Genomic DNA, 27,380 nt, shown 5'->3' on the forward strand with positions numbered 1-27,380 from the left:
ATGGAGCCGGCGGAGGTGAAGGACCGCATCCTGGAGAACATCTCCCTCTCCGTCAAGAAGGTGGGCGGCGGGGGCCCCGGTGTGCGGCTGGGGTGGCCCTGGAGACACCCCCCCCATCTGTGCAGGGGCTGCGGGCCTGGGGACGGCCCTGGGGACCCCCTGTGCAGGGGCTGCGGGCCTGGGGACGGCCCTGGGACGGCCCTGGGGACCCCTGTGCAAAGGCTGCGGGCCTGGGGACTCCTCTGCAAGGACTGCGGGCCTGGGGACAGCCCTGGGACAGCCCTGGGGACCGGTGTGCAGGGGCTGTGGGCATGGGGACAGCCCTGGGACGGCCCTGGGGACCGGTGTGCAAGGGCTGCGGGCCTGGAGACAGCCCTGGGACAGCCCTGGGGACCCCTGTGCAGGGGCTGCGGACCTGGGGACTCCTCTGCAAGGGCTGTGGGCCTGGGGACGGCCCTGGGACAGCCCTGGGGACCCCTGTGCAAGGGCTGTGGGCCTGGGGACTCCTCTGCAAGGGCTGTGGGCCTGGGGACGGCCCTGGGACAGCCCTGGGACAGCCCTGGGGACCGGTGTGCAAGGGCTGCGGGCCTGGGGACTCCTCTGCAAGGGCTGTGGGCATGGAGACAGCCCTGGGACAGCCCTGGGGACCGGTGTGCAGGGGCTGTGGGCATGGGGACAGCCCTGGGATGGCCCTGGGGACCGGTGTGCAAGGGCTGCGGGCCTGGAGACAGCCCTGGGACAGCCCTGGGGACCCCTGTGCAGGGGCTGCGGACCTGGGGACTCCTCTGCAAGGGCTGTGGGCCTGGGGACGGCCCTGGGACAGCTCTGGGACAGCCCTGGGGACCCCTGTGCAAGGGCTGTGGGCCTGGGGACTCCTCTGCAAGGGCTGTGGGCATGGAGACAGCCCTGGGACAGCCCTGGGGACCCCTGTGCAGGGGCTGCGGACCTGGGGACTCCTCTGCAAGGGCTGTGGGCCTGGGGACGGCCCTGGGACAGTCCTGGGGACCGGTGTGCAAGGGCTGCGGGCCTGGGGACTCCTCTGCAAGGGCTGTGGGCATGGAGACAGCCCTGGGACAGCCCTGGGGACCAGTGTGCAAGGGCTGTAGGCCTGGGGACAGCCCTGGGACAGCCCTGGGGACCCCTGTGCAAGGGCTGCAGGCCTGGGGACTCCTCTGCAAGGGCTGTGGGCCTGGGGGACAGCCCTGGGACGGCCCTGGGGACTGGTGTGCAAGGGCTGTGGGCATGGGGACAGCCCCGGGGACCCCTGTGCCCCGGGGTGTCCCTGGGGACTACCTCTGCCGGAGGTGTGGGGCTGGGGGACATTCCTGGGGATCCCCCAGACACACACCACCACCAGACGTGGGGCTGGGGGACAGTCCATAGCCCCCCAGGGTAGGGGTCTGGGGACACCCCAGGGACATGGGGGGACTCTTTGGGACAGGGGTCAAGGACACCACTCCATCCCCTCTGCCAGAGGCAGGGGACACCTTTAGGGATTCCTCTGTGCGGGTTTGGGGATGTCCCAGGGGGATGACCCCCTGTGCTGGGGATGTGAGGTTGGAGGCATCATTTTGTGGGTGCCATGGGGCACCCCAGAGGCACCCCAGGGGGTGTGGGGTCATCCCCAGGAACCTCTGTCTCTGCTGGTTGGGATATACTGGGGTTCCCCCCTGGGATTCCCCCTTTTCAAAGGATTTCTTTCTCCTCTGGACAGGACTGGGGGGATCCTGGTGGATCCCTTTTCCTGGGGCTGTTCACTGGGGGGATCTGGACGAGTCCAGCCTTAAATCCTCTTTCAAGAGGTCCTCCCTCCAGCCAGGCGTACGCTGTGGAGGGCATGGGTTGGAGGGGCAGGACCTGGAAACATCTCCCCTGTGGACATGGAGGACATGTGGTTCTTGCCTGTGGGTTGGCCGTGCCCCGGTCCGTGCCCTCAAAACGAGGGCTCTGAAGATGTGTGCCGTCATACCTCATCTCTCGCCCTATCCTTCTGCTTGCCACTCATTTCTCCTTGTCCCTCAGTGTCTTCTGCTGGTGAGAGTGTGTCTTAAAGCCCATCCCTTTGGTGGGGAGCATCTGCATGCCAGCACAGAGGGGACCAGGACGCTGGAGTCTGTGTGGGGCAGTCCCAGCAGTGAGTTGTAAGGACATGCTGGAAGTTTTGGGTTAGGCCACGTGTCCTGCCTGGTGCACATGAATTCTGGCCATCTTTGAGAAGGAATGCAAGCTCTGTTTGAGGAGGTAAAGGGAGTCTTGTTTCAGTTTTTGTCCCAAGTTTTGGGGGAAAGGAGGCTTTCTGGACTCGCTGACGTTTCTCCAGTTGTTGGGTTTCTGCTGCCTTATGGAGTAGTTTTCCTGGGATCTGCAATGTGTCCTGACACAGATTTATCCATGAAAACTTGCCTTGTGAAGACCATCATGAGTGAATTCCTGGCACTATTAAGGAAGGGGTGGCCTGACATTGCATCTGGAATGTAGGATGGATGTGCAGACCTCTCCCAGGCTTTTTCTTCCATGGGTGACCCTGTCCTCTAGTCTCTCGCCTTTCTGTCCTCTAAAAATTAAGGATAATCTTTTATCTACCCAGAAATCAGTGGATGTTCAGCCTGCTCCAAGCTCTGTTACGATGCTCTACGGTGCTGACCTAGCTGCCTCAGTTTCCCCATATGTGTAAGGATATACTACTTCCCAGACAGGATTTGTTGGACATAATTTATTTGCATTCAGAAAATCCTTGGGGATCCCTGTTGGAAATGCTATAAAATCAATGTGGTGGTTATTTTAATTATTATCATACTTGAACAGGACTCATCAACTACAGCTCTGCTGACACACCTCTGCCTAGACCTGCCTCAATCTCTGCCAACTCCTGTTCCGATGGTGAAGAGGGATTTGGGGATTTTTCAGTGCTGCCCCTTTTGCTTTCCTGTTCAGTTCAGAGCGAGAAAGCTCAGGAAAACGTAGGAACTTACGTGAGGCTTCAGGCTGGCAGACTGATTTCTACCATCCCAGCGAAACCAAACTCAACCACGTGGCGAAAGTCCAGCGCTGGCACGCCCCCGGGATGCAGTTTCTCCTTCCTCGGGGACATCGCTCCCCTTCAGCTATGGAGCCGATAATTTTTCCCAATGCTTTTCTGTCTGACTTCAAGTCCCTGATACTTCTCTTTTTTACCGTGTTAGTGGGAAGAGTAAGGTAGTAGGTTAGGGGAGCAGCTACACCCTTCCCACGCCCTGGCTGCATGCTGCGAAATCCTGCTCTTGTTCATCCTCCTCTCTCTACCTCTGGGTCCGTCTTGAGTAACTCCTTGTTGCTGGGATTGTGTCATGTGGTGTGGAGGAGTTTTCCAAGTATCTCGCCTCTGATTTCAAAAGCTGCGTAGCTGTGTAGGTTGCTTGCTCCTTACTTTCGCCATCGTTGCAGGTTTGAGTTGCAGAGCGGAGGGTTTGGATGTGTTTGCGGTGATGTGCACACCTCTCCGCACCGCTTTTTGGCCAGATGATGATAGGTTTTCTTTTCTCAGCTTCAGACCCAAAGAGGAGTTTGTGGACTCTCAGCAGTCCGTGGACTGCAAGTCAGGCGTTATTTTGGAAGACAGCCAGGACTAAACCCCACCTCGAGACCAGGTAAACTGGGACAAACGACCACTGAAGGCTGAGGTACCTGGTTACGATGTCAGGCTTTGAGTAGCAGCAGCAGAAAAAATGCCTTATTTTCACTGAGTGGCCCAGGGAAAACCATCCAAACGCTTGTCAGCTTCCCTCTGCCTCAGATGGGGAAGGCAGCGAGCAGCAGCACAGCCTTGGGCAGGGTTTGCGCCACGGAGACCTGTGGCTGTGACTTTAGCTGGCTGTGGCTTCAGTTTCTGCAGGGTGCTTCTGAATTTCAGGAGTGGGAGGTCAGAGCACAAGCAGCGAGTAAATTCTGTGCAAATCAACAGCAAAAAAAAAAAAAAAAAAAAAGTGCTTCAATTCCAAGCAAATCCCTCAAGCCTCAGCAAACAGGACTGTTTCTCTCTTATTTTCCTAGAAATATGTGAGGGATGGGGTGCAGCTAGAAAAGGTAGGGATGCGTTGGCTGCTTGGAGAGGGTAATTACAAGCCTGTGGGTTTCTCTGTGTGATACCCAAGTGCCAGATCCGGACTGTCCACCTACTTCACCTGTATCTCGGAGATCAGCGGTAGCTTTGCCACTGACTGCAGAGGCCTCAGCTGCAGAGAGAGAGGCAGAACATCTTAATTTAGACACCCAATAAATTGTCTCCGGCAGCTGGAGAGATGTCAAGAGGCTGCTGCTCTTGGTGGCTTCAGGAGAGGTTGGGAGAGCTCAGCGAGTTGGGTCCCTGCTTCAATTCCAGCACACATCCAAGGAAGTTGTGAGCATGGTGTTGATTTTCCATCTACAGCTTGTCCTCTCTGTCCTCCCTGGGAGATAAAAATTAAATCAGAGGGCAATGCTTTCTGCTCTGATTACGTGGACAGTGTGATGTTGTGGAGCTCATTGCTTCTGTCTTGGGACCGTTTCTTTTCCCCTTTCCCACCCAGTGCTCCCTCACCCTGCTTTCTGCAAAGAGGGCTGTGCTCCAGCACAAATTACTGTGCCAATCGATGCTTAACCTCCTTTTTTTTAAAAAAAAAATTAAAAAATAGGGCTTTATTGAGGCAGAAGGCTGGAGATGGGCATGTTATGGCTTAGTGTGCATTCACTGCTTTCTGTGCGTCCTCTCCCAGTGGTTTGCAGACCCTTGATCGCTCAAGCGCTTGTTTTCTACCACGCAAAGTAATATCTCCTAGAAGCAGTGGGATGAGGGCTGCCTCCTGGTGCCTCCCAGTTGGACTCTTGCAGTGATAAGCACGCTAGAAATGCCAACAGCTTCATATCCATCCTTGGCCAACCGTCTCCTGGTAGCTAAGAGCTACCACAGGTGACATGGTCCATGCTGAAGCCGGTAGTGTAGGTGTTTCGTATTCTCTTTTTGGATTTCCGTGCCCTCCTGGATGTGGCAGTGGGTTAGGGAGAGACTTATTGCTGTCCTGCTTGTGATTAGGTGGTGAAAATGCAAAGTCCTTAAACCGTGCTCGTTGTTGGCAATGCCAGGAGCTAAACTTGAGATCAGAATGCAAGATTTTGGGGCTCTTCTCTGTTTTTGGGGCTCTTCTCTGTTTTTCAGGCTTTCCTACTGACTTGGAAGGACACCCTTTCCCATGAACTGTAGAGCAGCTGATCCTGGGTGCCTGTCAGTCAGGTGGAGTGATGTTTTTTGCCAATGTTGCAGGAGTTTTTGCCAGAAGCTCTGGCTCTGCTCTTTTTATGCATGACTTTGGGAAGGTTTCTACTTCCCCCACAGTGAATTAATACTGTGCCTTTTTTGCTTGTCTCCGGATCAGATTTTCAGCCCTGTACCATTGAAATGCCTTTGCAGTCCCCCAGGCTCCCTGAGCTCTGCCTTGCAGCATCTCTGCTTCTCCTGCACGGCGAGGGAGGGTAGATTTGGGGATGGCTTAGTGCGCCCACGTCCTGGAGAGGAGCAAGTAGCACTGGACCTGATCATCCCTCCTCAAATCATGTAAGGAACATGCTCATCTCTGGCTGGGTGGATTTATTTAGCCCAGCCGCCATGACACAGAGGTAGCAACTCTGGAGATGTGCAAATAGCCAAATAGTGACTTGCCTTCTGCTTCTCGTTGAGGGGCACCTTGCTGGCTCTAAGACCACAGGGGTTGTTATCTCTGCCGGGGTATTTCCTCTCGCTCATGTTTGCTCCAGGCCACATCCGCTGTTGCTGTGGGGAGCACGCAGCAGGGATCGATGTCGGTACATGCACGCCGCTCCCCTTGGCAGTCCTGGCAAGCCCCTTCGCTGTGTGTACCGGGTTTGCCAGACCAGAAGCCCATGGCTGAAGCTAGCAGCAATCTCATGGAGCTCCTAAGTCGGCTGTGAAGACACAAGGGTCTCTCAGGTGCTTTAAGACGTCTGCCAGTGCTTGCAGCTCCAACGCTGGGTATTTTGGTGGTCCTCTAAGGGCTTTGCCACTGTTTGATGAGCGCACAAAGCCGTTTGCTGTGGTTCTGCTGAGACTGCAGCCTTACTTGAATATTTCAAGGTTCATCTCTTTTGAAACTCCTAATGCTGCATCCTGACACAGGCCTGGTGATGATTCGAGGTTCATCATCCGCAGTTGGAAGGGGATTAGATTCTGCGGGTACCTAAACTGATGTTTGTCTCTTTATACCCAGAGGAGGTGTTTCTCAAAACCAGCTCTGGATCTGCTGGTGGACAAGGCTATGATAGCATTTTGGGGAGAAAAAAATCCCGTTTGTTCTCCTACCACTAACGTAAAGCGTTTTTCTGGGAGAGCAGTTGGTTTAGGAGGATGAATTGCAGCAGTGGGTTTTGTACAAGGAGCTGAAGCAATGCCTCTGAGCCTCTCTGCCTCCGATTGCATAATTTCAGTGGCTGTTGAGCGATTTCAGCTTTCCCTGCTTCTGATGTTCTGGTCCAAGAGGAGAAACCAAAATAACTGCGAGCCAGAGACTTGGTCAATGCGGAGAGATTCAAAGCCAGCGTGTGAGTAAGCAGCAGCTCTCTGGGAGAGCAGCACCGTTACCAAGACTTGCAGGGCACAAGCACCCTGCGCTCGCTTGTTTTGGTGTGTTTACCAACCAGATTTGTTTTTTCCTTCCCATGGAATCTGTTTTTTCTGTTGTGCCGAGCATGTGACCTTTCTGTCTGCCTTCAGTGAGCGCAGGGAATCCCATTCCACAAGCAGCCAGCTCCGTGCCCATCCCCTGCTCCGTGCGCTCTGCTCACTGCAACAGAGGAACAGGATGCTCCCTGCGACTTGCAAGGTGTCACCACTAGAAAAAAATCCTGTCCTTGGCTGAGCCATGCACAGGTCCAGCCTGCTGCGAGGTTTGCTGCTCAGGAATAGTGAAGGAAAGCCCTGGAAAAGCCTTGGGGGTGCGGGAGCTGACAAGCGTACGTGTCCCCGGAGGTGACAGCCTTGCTGGCACTGGATTGCAAATGCTTCAAAGCTCTGCGTTTCCAGCCACGGAGCATCTTTGCTGCGCGTTTCAGCTTCACCTGTTTCAGGCTCCTGTCTCTGCAGGTCACAAGCATGCTCTGTTTCTCTCCACTTGCGATGCCTTCAATGTGCTGATGCTCTGAGCGTGCCGATGTATTCCATCGGGATAGCCACAAGGCAAGGTGTACCGAGTCCAGGATGGGAAGTTGGGCACTGAAGCTGGTGCTGGTTTGGAAGCTTGTTATAAGAAATGTTGAGTCAGATCTTATACGCAAAACATCTTGCTAGAGGTGAAGTTTTGGGGCTTTGTGTTATACAAATGTACGAGAATAACACCCCGCCTTGAAATTCAGCCTGCTTTTATGGGTGGTGTGGAAGACTGGGAGTTTTCCAGGCAGAGTAGTTCAGCCTCCTCTTTACCCATTTGCCACTGAATGTCTCTATTCCCCTGAGCAGGTATGAGAGTGCCGGTTCTTATGTGTCTGTCCTGTCCCTTCCCATTGCCTCTTCCCTTGGGGTTGAGCTGCCATCGCTCACCTGGGACAAGGTCGGTCACCTGCCACCTTTTTTTGGTGCTCCCTGGGGCTCCAGGCTTGCTCCTAAGGGTGCTCAGCTCCGGGTGCAGCCCCAGACTGAGTGCCAAGACCCAGAGCTTGCTTCTTAATCAGCGTTTTTTTGACCACGTTGTTAGACAGCTTTGCAGGCTGTGTTCACAGGAAACCATACAGATTTGCTCTTGCTGCAGAGGGTTATTCCGGCTGTGCAGTACGGTAGGTAACGTGCCACCATCGTTGTCCAGTCGTGCAGCGTGGTGGAAAAGCAGGTGCTGGGAGCAGGCTTGGGAAGGGTTTTGGGTCTAGCCAAGGGTTTGCATCTCCAGCTGCCTGTCTGGATCACTCACAAAATATGGCCCTCAAAGAAAATAACCTACGTGATAGCTTGGAGAAGGTGTCTTTCCAGCCGCTGGGGAAGATGGTGAGAGGACAGGAATTGAGGCAGAAAAAAGGCTGCTGCAGTTTTTGTTATGTTTTGGCTGTCTGCTTGCTGCTTTGTGGTACTGCTTTTGTTTGCATTCCTGCAGCTGGGGAAAAGCCCTTGCCAGTCCGTGTGCTGTGGGTGGGAAAGCGGGTTTCCAAGCACCTCTCGCCTTTCCCGTGCAGCGAGAGCCGTGGTTAGGGAGCCGGAGGAGTGCAATGGGTGCCCGACTGGGCTGTTTGCTTTTCTTTCGCCATGTTTGTCCTGCCAGGGAAATACCAAGCAGAACAAGGGAAATGAACTTGGTCTTGGAAAGCTCCTAGGGAAACATCTGCGGGCCAGATTTACAGAGGAGAGATGGAGACTCGGCTGGGTTGTGGCCAGCCATGAACAGGTCAGGAGACCGTATTTCAGTATTTCAATAAGGTTGTAGAAATCCTGGAGAGATTTCAAAGGAGAGCCCCAAGAATAATTAGATTTGGAGAATGGACTTTACATTGTGGCTGCCTGATTGTTTTTTGGCATCTCTTGCAACACAGGAGTTCTGCAAATAGGCCTGGAGAGCTTCACGCTCATTGTGAACGGGTGCAATTAGTAGGCTGTAAAATTGTGCAAGGAATATCCTTTCTCGTGTCCACCAGAGTGGGGTGTGGTGTATCACTGCGGGAAAAAAAAAAATCAACTCGTGATTGATAAACAGCAATTAAATCCACTTTCTCCTCAATGGGGACGAGGTGTGATCGTTAGGAGCGCAAACCCCATGCTCCCCTCAGTGCAAACCGGTTCTCTGTCCCCTGTGGACAAACGCCCTTCTGCTCTGCTTTCTTCTCAAGTGTGTTTAACTCGCCAGCCTCGAGTGTTTGGGCTTTTGTAACCAGTTCACCGAAGCAGGTTTTGTCCCACGCTGTCGTGACACCGGTGCTCGGACCCAGTTGGGGCTGCAGAGTGGTCTCGGTGAACGGCGGGGATGCCTTCTGCATGCTGACGGTGCTTATTTTGGCCACAGGAATGTCTATAAATAGCCCTGGGTCAGGGCTCGAGGTGTTCGCCGTGCCCCACACGAGTCCTCTGTCTGAGCCAGCCTTCAACCCTTCTGTCTGGTTTTGGAGCGCAGAGGAGACAAGGGGAAGAGCGTCTCTCTGGAAAACCCAGGGATGACCAATGTCGCTTTTGATTAATGCTTTTTAACCTTATTGCTTGCCTCCTTCCTGATATTCCCCGGCTCCGGCCTGGCTCGCTGCCCAGGTATGTCAGCGAGCTGCTTTGTGGATGCTTCATAAAGTTTTGTCACCACCTCCCAAACAGGTCTGTCTGCCACGCCGTGATTAGGGAGAGGTTGGTTTCAAATTATTCATTTGTGTTTTATAGCGATTTACAGGAGAGAAGTAAACACCCCATATAAATACCATTTTTTCAGGGCAGTGCCGCATCACTCCCGCCTGTGCTGCACGATCGAGGTCGGATGCTGGGACCGTCCATGGTCTGTGCCCCTGCCCCAAGATGCTTGAAGTCTTAATTCCTAGGGATTTTGGGCAAGGTGGATCTTGGAGTGGGCCAGCTTTGGGAAATGATGCAACTGGATTTTGTTCCCCAACTGGGAAAGCTATTTTGTTGTACCTTTCTTCCATGTGTGTCTTCACCCTTCTTCCCAAGCCGAAAACACCTCCCCATCAGCTTTTGCAAGTCGCAGCCTTTCGCCATCGTTGCTGCAGGGATAACTCCACCCAGGAGATCCCAAGGCTTGTTCTGTCTTGTTTCCTCCTTGGAAACGTGGTAGCACGGTAAGGATTGACCTGATCTCTTCTGCCGATCTCTTTCTGGGGCTTGTTGTGCTCTGGCAAGCCATGCGCCTCCTTCGCTCGGGGCTGTAAGCCATTGGCCCCGTTTATTTTGGAGGGATGCTGGAAACGGCACCAGCCCTTGACGTAGCACCATCCAGGGATTTGGCGGCACATCTTTGTGCCTGCGAGTAGGAGCGAGCCCTTGGTGCACTTCCCTGTGACTGGCAGCTTCTAAAATGCTGTGACTCAGAGCGCCCGAATCCAAATCCAAAACTGCTGAGCATGCGTTTCCCCCTTGCAAGGTCCCACATGCACAGGGCTGGCCTGACCCCATGACTCTGAGCAAAGCACAGTCACACCAGCTCATCCTCTGGCTCCTGACGTTGCAGAGGGGCAGAGTTGAGCGTTTTGGGATAGGTTTGCTCTGGACATGGCTATGGGGCTGGGTTTTCCAGCAGCGTCCCCAGGAAGGGGGTGCGATGCAGGGGTAGCTGCGTTGTGCGGGGCAGGAGGCTGCGTGCTCCTTGCAGAGCAGCTAAAAGTAACACCAAGCCTTAATATAACGCAGAACAAGTCCTTCAAAACCTAGATCCCTTCATGGGGGGAGGATTTGGCTTTTCTGCGGAAGAGAGATCTGTTTTTCAGAAATTCCCTGGTGCTTCTCGATGTTCAGAGGTGCTCAGATGAGACAACCAGCGTTTGCTAACGGTTTGCATCCTCTGATGATGGGAGCAGGTCGGTCTGTGAAGCAACGGAGAGGGTTGGGATCTGTGAACTGGCTGCAGGAAGGACTGTAGCAAAGATTAAATTATTTTTGGAGAAGGAAGGAAAGAAAAAAAGAGGAAATGCTTCTATTTGCTCATCTCTTTCACTGCCCAGGCTTGGAGTCTCTCTGTCATGGGGAATTCCTCCAGTCAGTGGCACAGACAGGCTCCAAGTTCCCTCCGAGACGACCTCCCCGCAGAGCTGGCTGCGTGGCTCCTTGTTTTTAGTGGTAAGCTAACGGAGTGCCTGATTTATTTTTGTTTCCCCCTAGCCGCCCCCCGCAGCTGCATTTCCTCAAGCCAGCACAGAGCCTGCAGAAACACCCAGGACAGGAACCCTCCTCCGAGGGTACCCCAGCTCTCTGCAGAGGCAATGGCTTGGTTGGGACAAGTCAGGAATTTCTGCCTTCAAATCCTGCCTCACGTCCCATATAGTAGGGGCTTTGCTTCCTGCCTCAGTTTCCCCAAAAATGGGATATTTTAGTGAGCTCCAGTCCGCTTTTGGAGAACATCTCCTGTGGCTCCATCTGTCCATTGCCAGAGAGATACGGCTCTAAATGACGACTTTGTTTCTTCCTCTAGTGTCCTCGCTGCAGGAGTGAGCTTAAAACACTGGCTGCAGGTAGCTCCTGAAATAGCTCTTGAATAGTGGGATTTTAGGGCATTCTTCTCCCTGCTTGGGTCTGGGCTGCCTATTAATAGTGTAAGTCTTCTGGGACAGCTTCCTCCCAAAAAGGGGTAAGAGCTGCTGAGCTGAAATGCTTCAGGTCTCACCTGGGTGTTGTGAAAAATTCTGTGCATCGCCGGAGCACCCACAGGTGGCTCTGCAAGCAAAACGTTATCACGTGTTTCCTTCCCCAGGGGATTTACCTTCTGGACGAGACGGGACAGGGACAGGCTGAACTGCGCTGTGCAATCGGACGAGGGAATTTGGCTGCGATTATTCCAGCTCAGCAGTTCTTTCCCACGTAAGGGCTGGGACCTGCTCCGTGCAGGAACACGCCTGGCTCTCCCATCTTAAGAGCTCCAGAGAGAGTCAAGGTCTTCAAGCCAGGAAGGTGTTGGAGCTCGATAAATTCATGTTTTTAAGAGGGTTGTTGGGAACAGTTCCCCAGGTGCTGTGGGGTGTTCTCTGTCCCCCTGATAACTTTTACATTGAGACCGGATGATTTTTCTAAAGGCGCTTCTCTGGCTCTAATAATAATTCAGGAGGAGAAACCAGTTTCTGGGGACAGGTCAGACTCGACAAGCACAATACCATCAAGTTTGGGGTTTTTAAATCTACCATCTAACGGGTGAGGTTTGGCAAAGACGTATCGGGTCACCAAAATAATGTACGTACAGGTGATGCGTTGTCGTGGCTCAGCTGAACCGTGCTCACTTGTCACCAGCCGGAGCAAATAAATGTGGCATATACGGCTGGGATTACATCCTGGGTGAGTAATCTCCCTGCCTGAATGCCAAGTATGTGCAAGACGGGGGCCTAAATAGATCTGTAAGCTCCAGGGTCAAGAGGAGGCCGGTGGGTCAGTTGGGAAGGGATTTAGGATTTGGGTGTAAGGGGATTTCTAGGATTTCTAACAGGTCTTGCAGAAGCAGAAAAGCCATTTACGCTGTGTCGAGCCTCCGAGGGCTGTTGTCAGCAGAGCGCAGGGCCAGCGCTGACTTTAGAGCTAACTTTGCAGCTGCGAGCGAGTTAACCGAGGATGAGTCAAGCCGTCCTGATTTTTGAGAGAGCGGCAGCTACATGACGTGATGCGTGGTAGCGATGTAGCCTCGCCCCAGCAGAAGGAAACGACTCGGGATTAATTGAGCTGCCTTTGTCCCATACGCACGTGCCTCCGTCTGTATCTGCGCTGCCCTCTGCACCCTCCGAGTCCCTGCTGCTGGGTGGCCAGGCGATCTGTACCAGCCTGCGTTTGGAAGTCTGGGGCAGCTCTCAGCTGCCTGGCATCAATACCCAGCGTTGCGGCAGTCACTCGAGCTGCCTGTAACAAGAAAACCTCTGTCTCTTCCTGGGATGCCGAAAGCGCGATGAGATTTCGCACAGATTTAGCACAGAGCACGCGTGCTGCAAGTTTGAGGCTCCTGGCCTCGGAGTGTCTTTTATACCTGGAAGCAACGTCTCTCCCCAACCAGGGTTTCCCATGGCAAGACCCTGAGACCGAGGAGGGGACTCACCCATGGCAGAGATAGAAACAGAGCCAGAGCCTTGATTTATTTCTGTTCTGAACTGCTTTGCGATGGCTGCGCTGCCTGCAGTGGAACCACCAAAACCCCGCTGGAGTGTTAGCTGTAAAGGAGGAGACTGTGCAGCTCAGCCCGCCTGCTCAACAAACAGGGAAGTTGGTTGTGCAGCCGCGGGCACGCTGCTGGCATGTCTCTGAGAAGTGCATGAATCTTTGCGGGTGAGGTTCTTGCTACGAGTTACTACCTTTAGGGTACTCTTAAACCAATTGCTACACCCTGTAAGTAACCTGCGTCACGGTTTAGCGAGCTGAGAGATTTAAAAAAGGTATTTAATGCCGGTTGTGAGTGTGTTGGCATCTCCATCTGCGTCCTCAGTGGGCTGTAGAAGGGCGTTTCAGCCATCCCATCTCTTCTTTTCGCAGCTGCAGAGCTACTTCGCTGCCTGTGAAGACGAGACGCCGGCCATCAGAAACCATGACAAGGTCCTGCAGCGGCTCTGCGAACATCTGGACCATGCTCTGCTCTACGGGTAAGCGTGGAGCCTGACGGTGGGCTGCGGGGATGCTTTTCACCGTGCTTTGCCTACCGTGTAGCCCCAGCGTGGGGAAGCCATCTAGGCAGTAATTGGGATGGAGATAACGAAGCCCTTGCTTAACCTTCCTCTGGGTTTCTTTCTTCTTCCAGCCTGCAAGATCTTTCCTCGGGCTACTGGGTGCTGGTCGTGCACTTCACCCGCCGGGAAGCTGTCAAACAGATAGAAGTGCTTCAACATGTGGCCACCAACCTGGGACGCAGTGAGTATTCGCAGACGCTGCCCCGGCTCTGAGGGCAAACCTTGGTTTGGGGCCATCTGGCAGGAGGCCCAGGCCGGTTGTGCTGGCTGCATGTTCGAGGGCTGGAGCTGCGGGCGGATGGAGGGAGCCAGCAGGCAGCTCTGCGCTGACTCCGGGTCGCTTTGCTCAGGCCAGGGAGGTGGGAGTCCTGCCATAACCGCATGATGGCTCTAGAAATAATTGCACCGTGCCTCAGGATCGGGTGTTGGGTCAGAGACGTAGTCCTGCTTCTGCTGCCGTGAAACCAAAGCGATCTGCTGGGCCGTGCTCTCGGGACGGGTTTGTGGCAGATGGGAGACATCACCTCTCACCCCAGAACGTCTTGCTGTAGCTGTTCTTTGCCCGATGCTGCTTCTCCCCTGCTGCGAGTTGTCGGTAGCGGATGTTTGGGACCATCAAGGCTGCTTTTGACGCAGGACGGTGCCCAGAGACCTCCTCTCTGCCTGATTATCCCAACGCCCTTCATCTCCCAAGCCCCGTACCGGTGAGAGCGGAGCTGAGCGCAGGCTCCACCATCACCTGTCTCTGCACCAGAATTTGTGATATCTCAAATTGCACCTGTGCTGATTTAGAGCGATTCTCCCTCTGTCTCTCCTGTCTCCTGATCCCTGCTGGAAATGCCAGCAGGGCTTCCATCTCACTGGAGAGACACAGTTGTGTGTCTGCTTCTCAGCCGGCTACTGTGCAGTCTCTTATTTCCACTCCGAATCACGAATCTGCCCCTTCATCTCCCATGACATTTTTCCCCACAGATTCCCCCCATGGTCAGTTGCTCCCCTGAAATGATACAAATGCAAATGAAGGATCTGAGGTGTTTTAACTGATTTTGTGTTTATTTCCAGGCTTGCTTCGCTTCTCAGGCGCTTCTCCACAGATAAATCTCTCTGCTGCTTTCTTTGCAGGCCGGGCATGGCTGTACCTAGCCCTCAACGAAAACTCCTTGGAGAGCTATTTGAGGCTGTTCCAGGAGAACCTAAGCCTGCTGCACAAGTACTATGTCAAGTGAGTATCCCACCTTGTTCTCATTTGGGCACTGGTTAGCATCCCTTCTTGTCAGAAGCAAGCCCTAATTTGCCAGTAGGGAACAAGCAGTTGATCGGGGTCTGATCTTTCCTTGTGGGTTTTGCAGAGGTTTTGCATGATTAATTTTAAGGTCACAGATGTGGATGCGCTGTCCTATATAAGAGGGCCTGCAAGCATCTCTCCTAGTTACTGCTTTTACTCCCAGTCCCAGATGTACCCTTTATATTCTTCCATGTTTTCCAAGAAGCTGCTGATCTCTTGTCCAGGGCCTCAGCTCCAGTGGATGCCTGGAAATCTGGCTGTAGCTCGGTTGGGGAGAGCACATAGTGGACGCCTGACTGCTCTGAGCCACACATATCTGCCCTTAAGCTCTGCCATTGCTTTTGGGAAGAGGAAAGCAGCAGGCTCACAGCTCAGGCTGTTTATGTGGCAGCTCAGAGACACGCCACCAAGAAAACAGAAGGGCGCTTGTAGCTATTTCTTCTCTTTCCCACATCTCTAAAGCTCTTCTGTTTTATCCATGCTGCAGGAATGCCCTGGTTTGCAGTCACGATCATCTGACCTTGTTCTTAACGCTGGTGTCCGGGCTGGAGTTCATCCGCTTTGACTTGGATCTGGTGAGTGCTTTATCTGTTTGTCCTGGCTCTGGGAGAGCAGGTATGTGGAGCAGGGGGGGTTCTGGGTGTCAGAGGTCCCGCCGCCTGGTCCAGGGTGTACCTTCTTGTTGGTCTTCAGCTGAAAATGTTAAGCTGCTGCTTTTAGGAAAGGCTCTAGGCTGGGGTCTTTGGAGATCCAGCACAATATTCCTATTCCTCGGTTATTCCTCTGCATCGTTCGGAAGAGGAACAAGGGGAAGCCAGCTGTGGGGCAGATTGATGGGGATAAAGGAGTTGAGCTCTGCAAGTGCGGTACGACATGCTGGCGTCCCTCCAGGTAAACACAAAGCCGCTGGCTAACCCTTGGTGTCGCAGTGGAGCTGCCGGGTTTCCTCTGAAAGGCGGCAGAAGTGGGCAGTCAGAGGACATTCAAGGACAGCCCCATTTTCGACTGTGCTAATAACTGTGTGCAGTGACTCACAGCCTGGCTCACCCCACGCTCTCTTCTCTGTAGGACGCTCCTTACCTGGATCTGGCCCCGTACATGCCAGATTACTACAAACCTCAATACCTGCTAGACTTTGAAGACCGCCTGCCCAGCTCCGTGCACGGCTCGGACAGCCTGTCCCTCAACTCCTTCAACTCGGTCACCTCCACCAACCTGGAATGGGACGACAGCGCCATCGCTCCATCCAGTGAAGGTCAGTGGTTTTTCGGAGACGGGCGCGGTCAGGGCGGTGTGCTCCCACACCTCCTTCGGCTGAGCTGCTGCACAGACGCCAAATGAGGTAGCAAATGATGGGCTGGAAGAGACCAACGCGAGACACCCAGCAGTTAGGCTGTGAGTCTCTCCCGTCTTGCCTTGGGAGGTGCTGGCATTTAAGCAGGAAGAAGGACTCCCCATGCTAGTCACCTCAGGCCACGTTTCCATCCTGGGGGGTGTGTTTTAGCAAGAGAGAAATCTCCCCATGGAGTGAAAATCATGTCTGTATCTGAACGTGGTTTCCCGTTCAGAGCAGGTACGCAGGGTTGCAGAGGACCTTTTTTAACTGCTTATTTTGCAGTCCAGAGACCCAAATACACTGGAGGTGGTGGGGAATAGTTTCCAGAGTCTTTTCTCCATGTCTGCAGTCTGAGGGACAGGCAGCCAGTGGTCTCAGAGGTGCTGTTTTTACCTCTTTATGCATCTTAACTTGGGCAGCCTGATGAGTTGTCATACTCACCCCCTTACCCCTATCAGAGAGGGCTGGGTGGTGTTCCCGATGAACTGAGAAGACACGTACCTTTTGCCTCCCCCCCTTAACCCGTCAGAGCAGGGAGCTCTTATGCTGCATGAAGCATGTTCACATGAAGGAGCAGCTCTGCTGCTGCTGTTCCTAATCCAAAATATGTTGGCCCTGTTCCTTTTTTTGAGGTCAGTTTGAACAAAGCGAGGTCAGGGGATGCTGGAGTAGATGGGGCGATGCATGCCGTTAATTGGATGGAGTGAATTCGGGACTGAGTCCGCATATGGATGGGTTCCCTCTGAGGCAAGGGTCCTCCAGTTGCCTTTTATGTGCAGGATAGAAACTGCAGATATTAAAGATGCTGAGAAGGAACAGCCTGGGAAACAAGATGCAGATGCGGGGATGGGCGTTGGCATGGCTTTAGCAAAAGGCTTTGAAGCACAGCACTGTTTTGGGCTCAGCCACAACTTCTGCGCTTGTGGCGTAAGCGTGAAAGGGTTTGCTTTTGGGCACTCGCTTATGCCAACCTCCAGCAGTAAGCTGGAGACAGCACAAGGAGCCCAGCCGTAAAAGTCACAGGAGGAAGCTCCTCTGTCCCCAGAGCTTTGGCATAAGCAGCCGTTTCAGCGCGTGCTGCACCTCCTTGGCTTGTGTTCCTGTTCCTCCCTCAGCAGAACATGTCTTAGTGCCAGCAAGACATACTTGCCTGTCCCTGATGACTGGGCAAGGGGTGTCACCTGGGTCTGGCTACGCTCTCCAGCCCGTCTGGTGGATGGAAGCTTAATGCTCAAGAAAAGAGGGGTTTGGAGCAGAGATCCAGGAGATTTTGGAGCTAGATTTTGGTTTTAGCATCGTCGCAAGCTATTCCATGTGTCTGGGCAGCGGTTGTGATCTGTGTCTCAGTTTCCCCATGCATAGAGGGGTTTGGTGCTGATGTAGAAATGCCGTCCCCTGTTGTGGGACCAGGACGGTGGAGGTGTCGGAGCCCCGGAGGGCAGGCATTGCCGCTGTTCCTCCGGCATGGAGGAATTTAGCTTCAATAACTATTTCACTGCTCGTCGTTTCAACAGGAGCATCTTGCTACCCTGGGAGTGTAGGTGGAGCTGGGGATCTTAGGATCAGAGGACAAGTTTTTCCCTTTAATCAGACCCCTGGCTTTGCAAACATTAATGAGCCAAACATCACAGTATCTATGGGAGGTAAGTGTAAAGTGGGGAAACTGAGGCACGGAACAATTAGATTGGTTCACAAAGGGGGTCCCTGATTAGGTACGTGCCACCGACTGTTTTTCTGGTTTAGCTTTCCAGCAGCTTGCATAATGGGGCCTGCATCCTTCGCTGGTCCCGTTGTAGCTCCCATAACACAAACATCCAGCGGGAACAACCATTAGTGCAGCTGGTTTCCATTTGCATCCACATTCCCTATTTTCTCATGCGTTTCAGATACCGGTGCAAGATTGTTTTATTTCATTCCTTTCCCATCTCTCTCCCCAAATCCCCTTTACACTCCCCCCTGCCCCCCTCCCTCCCCACTACTTGTATTTCTAATCCTGAGTTTTATCCCTCGTTTTTGTAGATTATGATTTTGGAGATGTCTTTCCAGCAATGCAGACCATGCCCAGCAGAGACTGGGAAGGTGGGACATACTCATCTGTTACAACATTTTGTTTTTCTCTCTGCATTGCTGCCACCTGAAGCTTGCTGCATGCTCCCCGGTTCATTTCTTTAACAAGCAACCATCGCATCTTGATGGAATTCGGTAGAGGCAGAAAGGAGCGGAAAAGATCCCCCAAGGTGGGAGGTTGTGTGTCTCATCTGTAAGACCACGTGCAAAGCTTTCCCCAACTCCTGGTGTGTGCAGGCACGCTCACCTGGCCGTATATCCCGGAGCAGGGGGTTGTTTTCCTGCCTCTGATGATGCCTCCGTATCTTCTAGACGTGTCTGCCCCAGCGCTCGGCGTAGCAGACGTGAGGCTGGAGTTTTGAGTGCGGTTCTGTGGCTGCGCGATACGTTACGGCCTGTGTTGATAAAGGAGCCCTTATACCAGGTTACAAAAGAAAAGCTGCAAAATCGCCCCCGCCGCGAAGCTGGCAGGCAGGGATCAGCGGCCGTCCAAAATGAGCGTGACCGTGCCAGCAGACCTTACGCCGTAGATTTCCTCTTTGGGGTAAAGCACGCAGGGTGCTGATTGAAAAACTGATCCACTTTCACTGATTTCCTGAAAGCCCTGCAAAACAGCTGAATTAATTCTGTTTTCTTTAATTTTGGGCCTTATGCAGGGATTAATTTGGGAGGTTTTGTTTTCCTTGGACCCTGCTCTCCTGTATCAAAACATCTCTCTTGAAACCACAACATCCAGCACATCGCTGTGCTTGGTTTGGGTCACTACACGTTTTTTTGTTGTTTTTTTTTTTAATTTTACCACTTCTAAAACCAACTTGTCAGCTATGTCTGGCCTTTACGGTCAAGAGCACATGCCTATTTTAGAGGAACTTGTTCTTCTTCCTCCACGTGCAGTCCCTCTGCGTATCCTTTGCATGTCATGGGAGTAGGAGGCCTCTCTGCTTTACCCCCAGAGGAAATTACACCCATGTTCTGTCCTTTGCAGCTAAAAGCTGGGTGGAGCCTTGGCCCCGAATTGCCTTGGCTGGTACCGCCTGAATATTTGGGGAAATTCTGCCTGAATTCCATGTGGATGGCTCTTGGGCTCTAACACACTCCCTCTCATCTTCTTTCTTACCCCATGTGCAGGGATGCTCACAGAGATGGTTTAATGTGTCCCTGAAGCTTGAGCGGACACCTAGAGGGTACAAACCACGTTTCCAAACCCAACACCCAGCGAGCAACTTAATGGTGGGTGTTGGGTGCAGGCTGGGAGAAGCCAGGGAATGCTGGGGGCAGACCCCTGCGGCTTTCGGAGGTGCGCACAGCTCCCGTGCGCAGGTCCCGGTTGCAAAGCGGCGCCAGCGTGATCCACCGCTGCTCCGGGCGGGGTTACTGTGTGCTGAGCAAACCTCGGCCGTAGCAAAGTTTTCATCGTAACCCGCCGCCAGGTTAGCTTACTGATGCGTTCCTTGCTGTTTGTACGCAGAGCAAGAGGTTAAGAAATTTGGGGCAGTTCCCCGTTTTCAGCAAATGCATTTGGGGTAAAATTCTGTATTTTGGACAAAGATTATTCTGTCTCAACAGAAGCGGCAGGGTTTAGGCAAAAGAAGTGACATTCATTTTAGTGATGCATGCTAGAAGCCTGGGGCTGAAATAACTTTTAAATATTTTATTTTCCCTTTAATGTAGACATTAAAAATCTACCCGATTTACTTCCCTTGATAGAGTTCACACCCTCCACGCTGCAGGGCGGGCGTTTCAGCAGGAACAAAGCAGTGTTTTGAAATCGGCTGTCACAAAGCTGCCTTTATTAGATTTTTATAAGAGGTTTCATTTTCCTACTCAGAACCTACACCCCCGAATCAGTCTGCCAGGGCTGTGGTTTCCTTCAGAAGGGGTCTCCCTGCCTAGCAGGAGCTTTCTAGCTGCCTTTGGAAATGAAGGGTGCTGGAGAAGAGAAGGGGATGGGTCACCTTCCTTTAACTGTGACTTTGTGGACGGATAACTCTGAGCATGACTCCTGTAGCCCTTCTCCACTGCTTCTTTTCCCTCTGAAGACTAACACGGGCCAAGCCGGTTGTGCTGCGGACCTGTCTGTGCAGCCTGCTGTCCTCGGACCCCGGTGAATGCTGTGTCCCCCCTCCACCGCACTTCCAGCCCCCTGTGTGTGTCTCGTGCAAACGGAGGAAAGCAGCCGGCTCCGTAAGGATCGCTGCTCTACGGGCTGGCTCTGTTTCTGCCCTCTAGCCGAGCGAGCATCTTCCTGAGACCCAGTTGTAGGGGAGAAGCAGCAATGCGGCAAAGCAGCCTCTTTAGCTCACTGTCGTCTTGCTAAGGAGCACCGTGGCCCCAAGACCCCTCAAGTTCCTTCCCAAGGACACTACCTCTACTTCTTAATCTGGCTGCTGGCTTCTGGGTGACCGAGCTGTTATTTCCAGGCGTTGTCTAAATTGCAGCGGGTGCAAAATGCAGAACGATGCTGGGTCATGCGCTGGCCTCTCTCTCCCCCCTCGCAAAGAGCCTGCTGCCTGCAGCAATCTCTGAAGCTAAGCTGGTCCGACAGCGCTCTGACAGTGCCCGGGCTGGTGTCATCAGCAGCAGTATGGTGACCATGTAGTGCCCTGAGCCCCCAGCACGCAGCTTTGCTTGATTTGACTTGATCCAGGTGCCCAAGCTAACATTAATCCCGCTCTTCCCTTCTTGTCTTTGCAGATGGAGACCTCACGGACACGCTCAGCTGCCCACGCTCCACTGCCTCGGAGCCAAACGGCAGCAAGACCTCCATGAAGAGCCCGACGCAGCGCTACAACCCCTTCAACGAGGAGAAAGCCGACGCGCCGTCCTCCACCGAGACCACGCCGGTGCACACAGCTTCCCAGGAGAAGGCAGAAGCCACCCCTGAAGGAACGGACCAGTCCGAGAGCTGCACGGAGCTGGAGGTCATCAGGTAGGGACAGAGCTGCCTGGCCTGGAAGCGTGCCCCTGAGTGTCATCTGTCACCAGAGGTTGTTGATGTGCCACCCCTTCTAGCCCAACAGAGACAGCATCTGTGGTGTAGCCTTTATAAATCATGAGAAAGTGGTTTTGTACCTCCAGACACCAACTGATGCTCTGTAGGTGTCAACAGAGCTGCTCCCTTGGGTCTGTAGAGCTACAGGCTGGCTCGACATAAACACCTTTGCCTGACAGTCTGTATCAGAGAGCTCAGAGGAAGCCGTGAGCTTTTATTTGAGGTTTTCTCCAGCTGGTGGCAGGTTTGCAGCAACTCTGGGTCTCGGATCTTCTCTCGCGTCCTTCCTCTTGTTTGTCAATGAGCTGTGGCTAAACCTGTTGAGGGAGATGCCTCCGCAGACGTGCTGGCCTGTGTTTGACTCTTGCAGAGGAGATCCCCAGGGGTCCCCCGGGGCCTTTAAACCCAGACAAAGAGCTCAAGGCTCCGTCTGCTCACACCCAGGGATGGGAGCACCCCAAAACCAGCCCAGCAGGCCTGTGCTTTGTTCTCGTGCCCTGCTTTTCCTGGGAGGAGCAGAGGGAGCTAGGTTACGTCGCATCCTGCTCTCCAGCAGACAGGAGGGAAGGGGAGCACCGCCCTCGCTTCCCAAACAAGAGTGACCTGGCAGCAGTTTGGGTGCCATGGGAGGCCTGAACACTACCGCAGCAGGCATCCCGGTGTGCTGTTCGGCTGGAGCAGGCTCCAGCCTGCATCTCCCTCTTCTGGCAGCTGAGGACACGGCGTTCCTACGTCCTCTTGAAACCTTCTCCCTTCCCAGCATCTTGCTCTCAGACAGGGATTTCTCCCACGTCACTTTAGCTCCGCATCCATTTGTGATCCCCTTTGCAGCCAAAGGAAGCCCAAGATGCTGCGTCCAGCAGCCAATGCCTCTTTTCTTTTTTGGATAGGTAGGAAACAGTGTCCGTACCCCACTTTTCTTGTGACAGCTGGCATGGAGACAGGGGCTCTATGTGGCCACACATTGAGTGATGTTCTTGATCTAAGGATTTCTCTGCAACAGGGAAAATTGCAAAGGAAGGTTGCTGGGAAAGGGCAGGACCCCTCTCTATATTGCAAAAGTCTAAGCAGGCACAGATGAGTGACATCTCTGTTTGATCTCTCACCTTGCAGGTTAGCCAAGAAGAAGAAAACAGGCAAGAAGAAGAAAGCGAAGCCTGAGGAGCCGGTGAACACCCCTGCACCCATAGGGCTCGAGACCCAGCAGGCCAGCGGAGACAGCGGCGTGAACGGGCTGAGTGACAGAGAAGACCCGCAGAGAGACGACGGTCCCGCTGCCCCGGCTGGCGAGCCAAGCCCGAGCGGGCAGGAAGAGGGTCACACACGCTCTGCCCTCGGCCAGCTGGCTTTACGCATCCCCGAGATGAAGGACACATCCATGGAGAGTGTGGGGCAGCCGCTGAGCAAGGTGATGGACAGGCTCAACGGGCAGCTGGACCCCGGTGGCTGGAACGCCCCTCTCGAGCCCCCCGGGCAGTCCTTTCGGACTGGCACGCCAGGGGAGACCCCGGATGGATCGTCCTCTGGCGACTTTAGTGAGGGGATTTCAGCCCCCATGGACTTCTACCGCTTTACCGTCGAGAGTCCAAACGCTGCTGCACCAGGTGGTGGCCACCATGACGCTGCAGGGCCTGGCCAACCGCCATATGTTTCTGGTAGCCCTGAGGCTCCTGAAGAAGAAGAAAGCAGAGAGGGAGAAGCAGTTGGGGCAGTAGAGGAGTCTGTAGGGGTGAGCGATGAACCCCAAACTGGCCAGACAGAAACCGCCAACCCCCAGGCTCTCCAAGAGCCGAAGAAGGAGCAGCCCAGCCCTTCCCCGAGCAGCGCCGAGGACTCCGGTGTGGATGAAGGGCAGGGCAGCCCTTCGGAGCTGACCCATCCCTCCGAGTTCAGGTGAGGCTGGGTTTGCTCAGCAGGGAGAGCATCTTCCAAACAACCTTGAGCTCAAGCTGTCACTTTTCCCTTTGTCCTCGGTTTGGGGGGCAAAGCCCATCCTTCTCCAGGATGAAGATGAGGCACGAGGGGTCAGGAGGAGAAGGTGTTGGGGGATCAACAGGTGCCCAAATCATGGACAAGTTCAATAAGGAAGGGGATTGTCCTTCTTGGACTCACCCAGCCCCACGTCTATGTCCATCCTCTACTGTCTCTTCACAGGGTGGATAACAACCATCTCCTCCTGCTGATGATCCACGTCTTTCGGGAGAACGAGGAACAGTTGTTCAGGGTAAGGTGGTCACCATCGATCTCCCACGAAGGACAGGCTCTGTGTCTGCATCGGCCACGGGCTGAGAGCTCTTTTCTCTCCGCACAGATGATCCGAATGAGCACCGGGCACATGGAGGGGAACCTGCAGCTGATCTACGTCCTGCTGACAGATTGCTACGTGTACCTGATCCGGAAAGGTATCCCGTCCCAACAGCCTCTGTGCTCAGTGGCAGGGAGGGAGGCTTCCTTGATCCGTGGCTTGTCCATAAATTAGGGCACCACAGCTCACTACCTTCACTGCCAGCTCCTGCCAGTTCCCTCACGTCCCCCAGAACAGCAGCAGTCACAGTAGGGAGCTCAGGTTGACTTGTCCCCCAGGAAGCCCTGAGACACGTGCCCCGCGGCTCTGTGCTGCCTGGGACACGGCTGGGTTTGCAGGTCCAGATCCAGGCAGCGCTGGGGTCCTTTGCCCCCCTTTCATGTGGCTCTTTGTGTCTGTGCCAGGGGCAGCGGAGAAGCCGTACATGGTGGAGGAGGCCGTTTCCTATAATGAGCTGGACTACATTTCGGTGAGTGCAGCCTGGGTTGGGTCCGACCTCCTGGGGGGAGCAGGAGGCGAGCAGGGGGGTCGGTCCTCGCCTCTCCAGCTGCAGGGGCGTCAGGTACCCATTAGGGTGGGGTGTTTCTGTGGAGCGCTCTGTCCCCAGGGAGAATTTTGGCTAGTGAATCTTTGAGACTGGGAAAGTTAGAAGTCATCCCCTCTCAAATGCTGCCTCTGCGGGTGCCCAGCTTGCTCGTATCTTCGCATGGGCAGCAGAGCGACCGCTGACCTTCTCCCTTGGGGCCAGAAGCCAGGTTCAGCCCTGCTTTGCCACCCCTTGTCCCCTGCCTGGCTTCCCTAACCACTCGTACGTGGCACAGGTTGGGCTGGATCAGCAGACGGTGACCCTGGTGTGCACCAATCGGAGGAAGCAGTTCCTGCTCGACACCGCGGACGTGGCTCTCACCGAGTAAGCAGGGACCGGGCGCCAAACCGTGGTGCTTTCCTCCCGGGGTACGGGACTTCTGGCCATCACCTTGGACTCCTGGCGTGACTTGGGGAACGCAAGAGACTCCGGTGACAGCCCTTCACGACAAAGCCCTGTGACCGGAGGGGGTTTGGGGTTTGGTTTGATGCCACCGGCTAAACCCTGCAGGCACTGGGCGATGCAGACTGCGTGTCTTTTGCATCACTTGGGATGAGTAGGGATGAGGTCTTGAGTTTCAAGGCACGTCCCCGGGTTTCTCTGCGTGTTGTCAGCTCGGGGAGGTGACCTCTGTAGGGCCTGGATGGTTGTACTGGCATCTGTGTGAGGATGGGTGTCTATCTCCCAGTCTCGCCCGTCTCCTTCCTGGAGCTCAGACTTTGCAACCCCCATCGCCTTTGGTCTGTAGGTTGATTTCGAGACCCTTTGGTCTGGAAGACCAGAGGCCCACGTTGAAGGGAAGCCCCTTCGGCATGAGAGCGCATGAGGGAGATGAGGGGGCTGTTTGCCCTGGCCTCATCAGAAATCTCCGTCTTCCTCTCAGGTTCTTCCTGGTCTCCTTGAAGTCAGCCATGATCAAAGGGTGCCGGGAGCCCCCGTACCCCAGTATCCTCACAGATGCCACCATGGAGAAACTGGCACTCGCCAAGTTTGTGGCCCAGGAGTCCAAGTGTGAGGTGAGTTTGGATATCGTGGCCATCGCTACACGTGGCGGAGGCTCGGGGAGGCTCCCTCCCGTTGACTTCTCTGCCTGATTCTCGCAGGCCTGCGACGTGGTGGTGCGTTTCTACGGCCTCGTTCACTGGGAAGACCCCATGGACGAGGCGCTGGGACCCACCAACAATAGCTACACCTCCGCCGAAAACGTGGTCACCAAGGACGGCATCCTGCACTACAAGGCGGGGACCTCCTACCTGGGCAAGGAGCAGTGGAAAACCTGCTTCGTGGTGCTCAGGTGGGCGCTGGGGCCGTGGGTCGGGACTGGGGTCAGCCAGGGCTCGTCGGAGAAGGCGCTGGGACCAGTTTGTGGCCCAGGAGCTGCTTGGGAGATGGAGAGGGGGGACCCATCTTGTCACCTGGGAGGCTAAAGCCACCAGCTGTGGCTGCCCAGCAGCAGGAACGCAACCCCACGGGACTGTGTGGGTGGAGGGCAGGGCAGGAGTGGCTGCAGGACTGAAGGCAGAGGGTGTTTGTGCAGTTGCCGGAGCCGAGCCGACTCTGGTTTACCACCTCTCTCATCTTCCCAAACGGCAGCAACGGGATCTTGTACCAGTACCCGGACCGCACGGACGTCACCCCTCTGCTCTCCATCAACATGGGGTAAGCGGCTGGCAGGATGTGGCGCCCGGATTCCACAGGGATCTGGGGATCAGGAACTTCTTGGGATGTTCAGGGAGTTGTTTCAGGGCAAACCATGATCTAGTCCGTGTCGCAGGACTCCCTGCTTGCTCCTGGCTGGGTACTCATGCCCCTTTGCTTTGGCTCCGGTGCGTGTAGCTGGAGACGAGCTCATTTTCTCCTGTTTTTTTTGCGTGCCAAGCCCGCCTTCGGATGGGGAATTGGCCTCTGAAGGGCTGACCCCTCCAAGAGCCACGCTGGGCGGCCTCCACAAACCCCCCGTGCTCAACTCCAGCTCTACCGCGACGAGTAGAGACGGAGGGCGTCCTTGGAGCCGCCACAGGGGATGTCACGGATGGGGAAACGAGTGCTTGTGGGGGAAAGGGGTGACGTGCAGCGCAGGGAGGGTGGACGGAGGCTGTTTTCAGGCTAGCGCTGGCCGGTTGGTCCCGCTGATCTCCATCCTCCCCCCTCTCTCCCAGCGGCGAGCAGTGCGGGGGATGCCGGCGCTCCAACACCACCGACCGGCCCCACTCCTTCCAGGTGATCCTGACGGACCGGCCCTCCCTGGAGCTGAGCGCCGAGAACGAGGAAGACATGGCGGACTGGATGCAGTACTTCTGCCAGGCTGTCTCCAAAGGGGTGAGCCGGGGACAGGCCCCCCCCCTCCCAAACATGGGTGCATCGACCCCCTCCTTCGCCCAGAGCCCCTTTGGGGCATGGAGCTGCTGACAGGAGCGGGGATGTCTGGCAGGGATGCAAGCAGGCAGTTTTCTCCCCAGCTGGGAGGGCTCCCCCAAGGGGCACCCCATGGAGATAGGGCTCCTTCGTGCCAGATTTTAACCCCCCCCTTTCCCCACCCCGTGCAGGTGATCCCCCAGGGTGTTGCCCCTACACCTTGCATCCCCTGCTGCCTTGTGCTGACGGATGAGAAGGCTTTCACCTGCCACGAGGACTGCCAGACAAGCTTCTTCCGCTCGCTCGGCACCGTGGAGCTGATGGACATCACGGCCATCTCCACGGAGGCTGGCAAGGAGTACTGTATCTTGGTGAGCACGGCGCTTCGGGGCCGGGCGGCCCAGGGCTGGGCAAAGACTGCGGTGATAACGCCCGGCCTCTCTCTTGACGTTTAGGAGTTTGCTCAGGACCGCAAGCAGTTCCTGCCTCCCTGGGTCCTCTATTTTAGTTGCACTACAGAACTGGAGAGGTTCCTCTCGGCGCTGAACGCCGCGTGGAGAAACATCTACCAGGTGAGCGTGCACGGCTGCGTCACGCCCTTCCTCCAGCAAGGAAGGGCGAGCGGGGCCGGCACCCTCCGAGGAAGGAGTGGGTGAATTTTTCCCTGCAGGGTGAACCCGGCTTTCCCACGAAGGGCAGGAGAGCCACGGAGCTCCTCCGTGTCCATGTAACTGTGGGATGCGGGATCCAGAACTTGAGTCCCCTGCAAGGTGGGCCGTGAGCATCCAGGGGAGCGGGGAGGAACCTGGGTCAGCCCCGTCACCCTCCATCACTCATATTTATGACACAGGCGACTTCCCCGTCTGTTTTTGAGGTGGTTTTACAACAAGGGGGAGAAGCGGCTGTCGTTCGTTCCCCTCCTGACCGCCCCGCACGCGCGTTTCAGGTCGACCTCCTGCACAAGGCCATTCTGGACGCCGCCGTCAAGAAGAAATGCGAAGACGCTCAGAGCCTCATCGACAGCGCCTGGCAGCGCAGCGACAGCCTCTGCCGCGGGCGAGCGGAGCGGGACCCCTGGTGTTAACCCTGGCCCGGGGGGAAGGACGG

The 27,380-nt window shown here is 55.0% G+C and overlaps 1 protein-coding gene across 1 annotated transcript; it reads left to right on the top strand.

The window, feature by feature from the left end:
- On the top strand, window positions 1–27,357 carry PLEKHM2 (pleckstrin homology and RUN domain containing M2). The gene is made up of 20 exons (XM_075721645.1): window positions 1–60; window positions 13,157–13,263; window positions 13,419–13,528; window positions 14,470–14,569; window positions 15,120–15,207; window positions 15,701–15,887; window positions 17,988–18,047; window positions 20,730–20,964; window positions 22,141–22,920; window positions 23,182–23,251; window positions 23,339–23,429; window positions 23,737–23,801; window positions 24,154–24,242; window positions 24,802–24,934; window positions 25,022–25,212; window positions 25,512–25,577; window positions 26,078–26,237; window positions 26,465–26,644; window positions 26,729–26,845; window positions 27,220–27,357. Exons 1-20 carry the CDS (start codon window positions 1–3, stop codon window positions 27,355–27,357), a joined length of 3,027 nt encoding a protein of 1,008 aa, XP_075577760.1.
- Window positions 27,358–27,380: the final 23 nt, after the last annotated feature.

Source organism: Pelecanus crispus, chromosome 15, assembly GCF_030463565.1.
Source record: "Pelecanus crispus isolate bPelCri1 chromosome 15, bPelCri1.pri, whole genome shotgun sequence".
Classification (NCBI taxonomy): domain Eukaryota; kingdom Metazoa; phylum Chordata; class Aves; order Pelecaniformes; family Pelecanidae; genus Pelecanus; species Pelecanus crispus.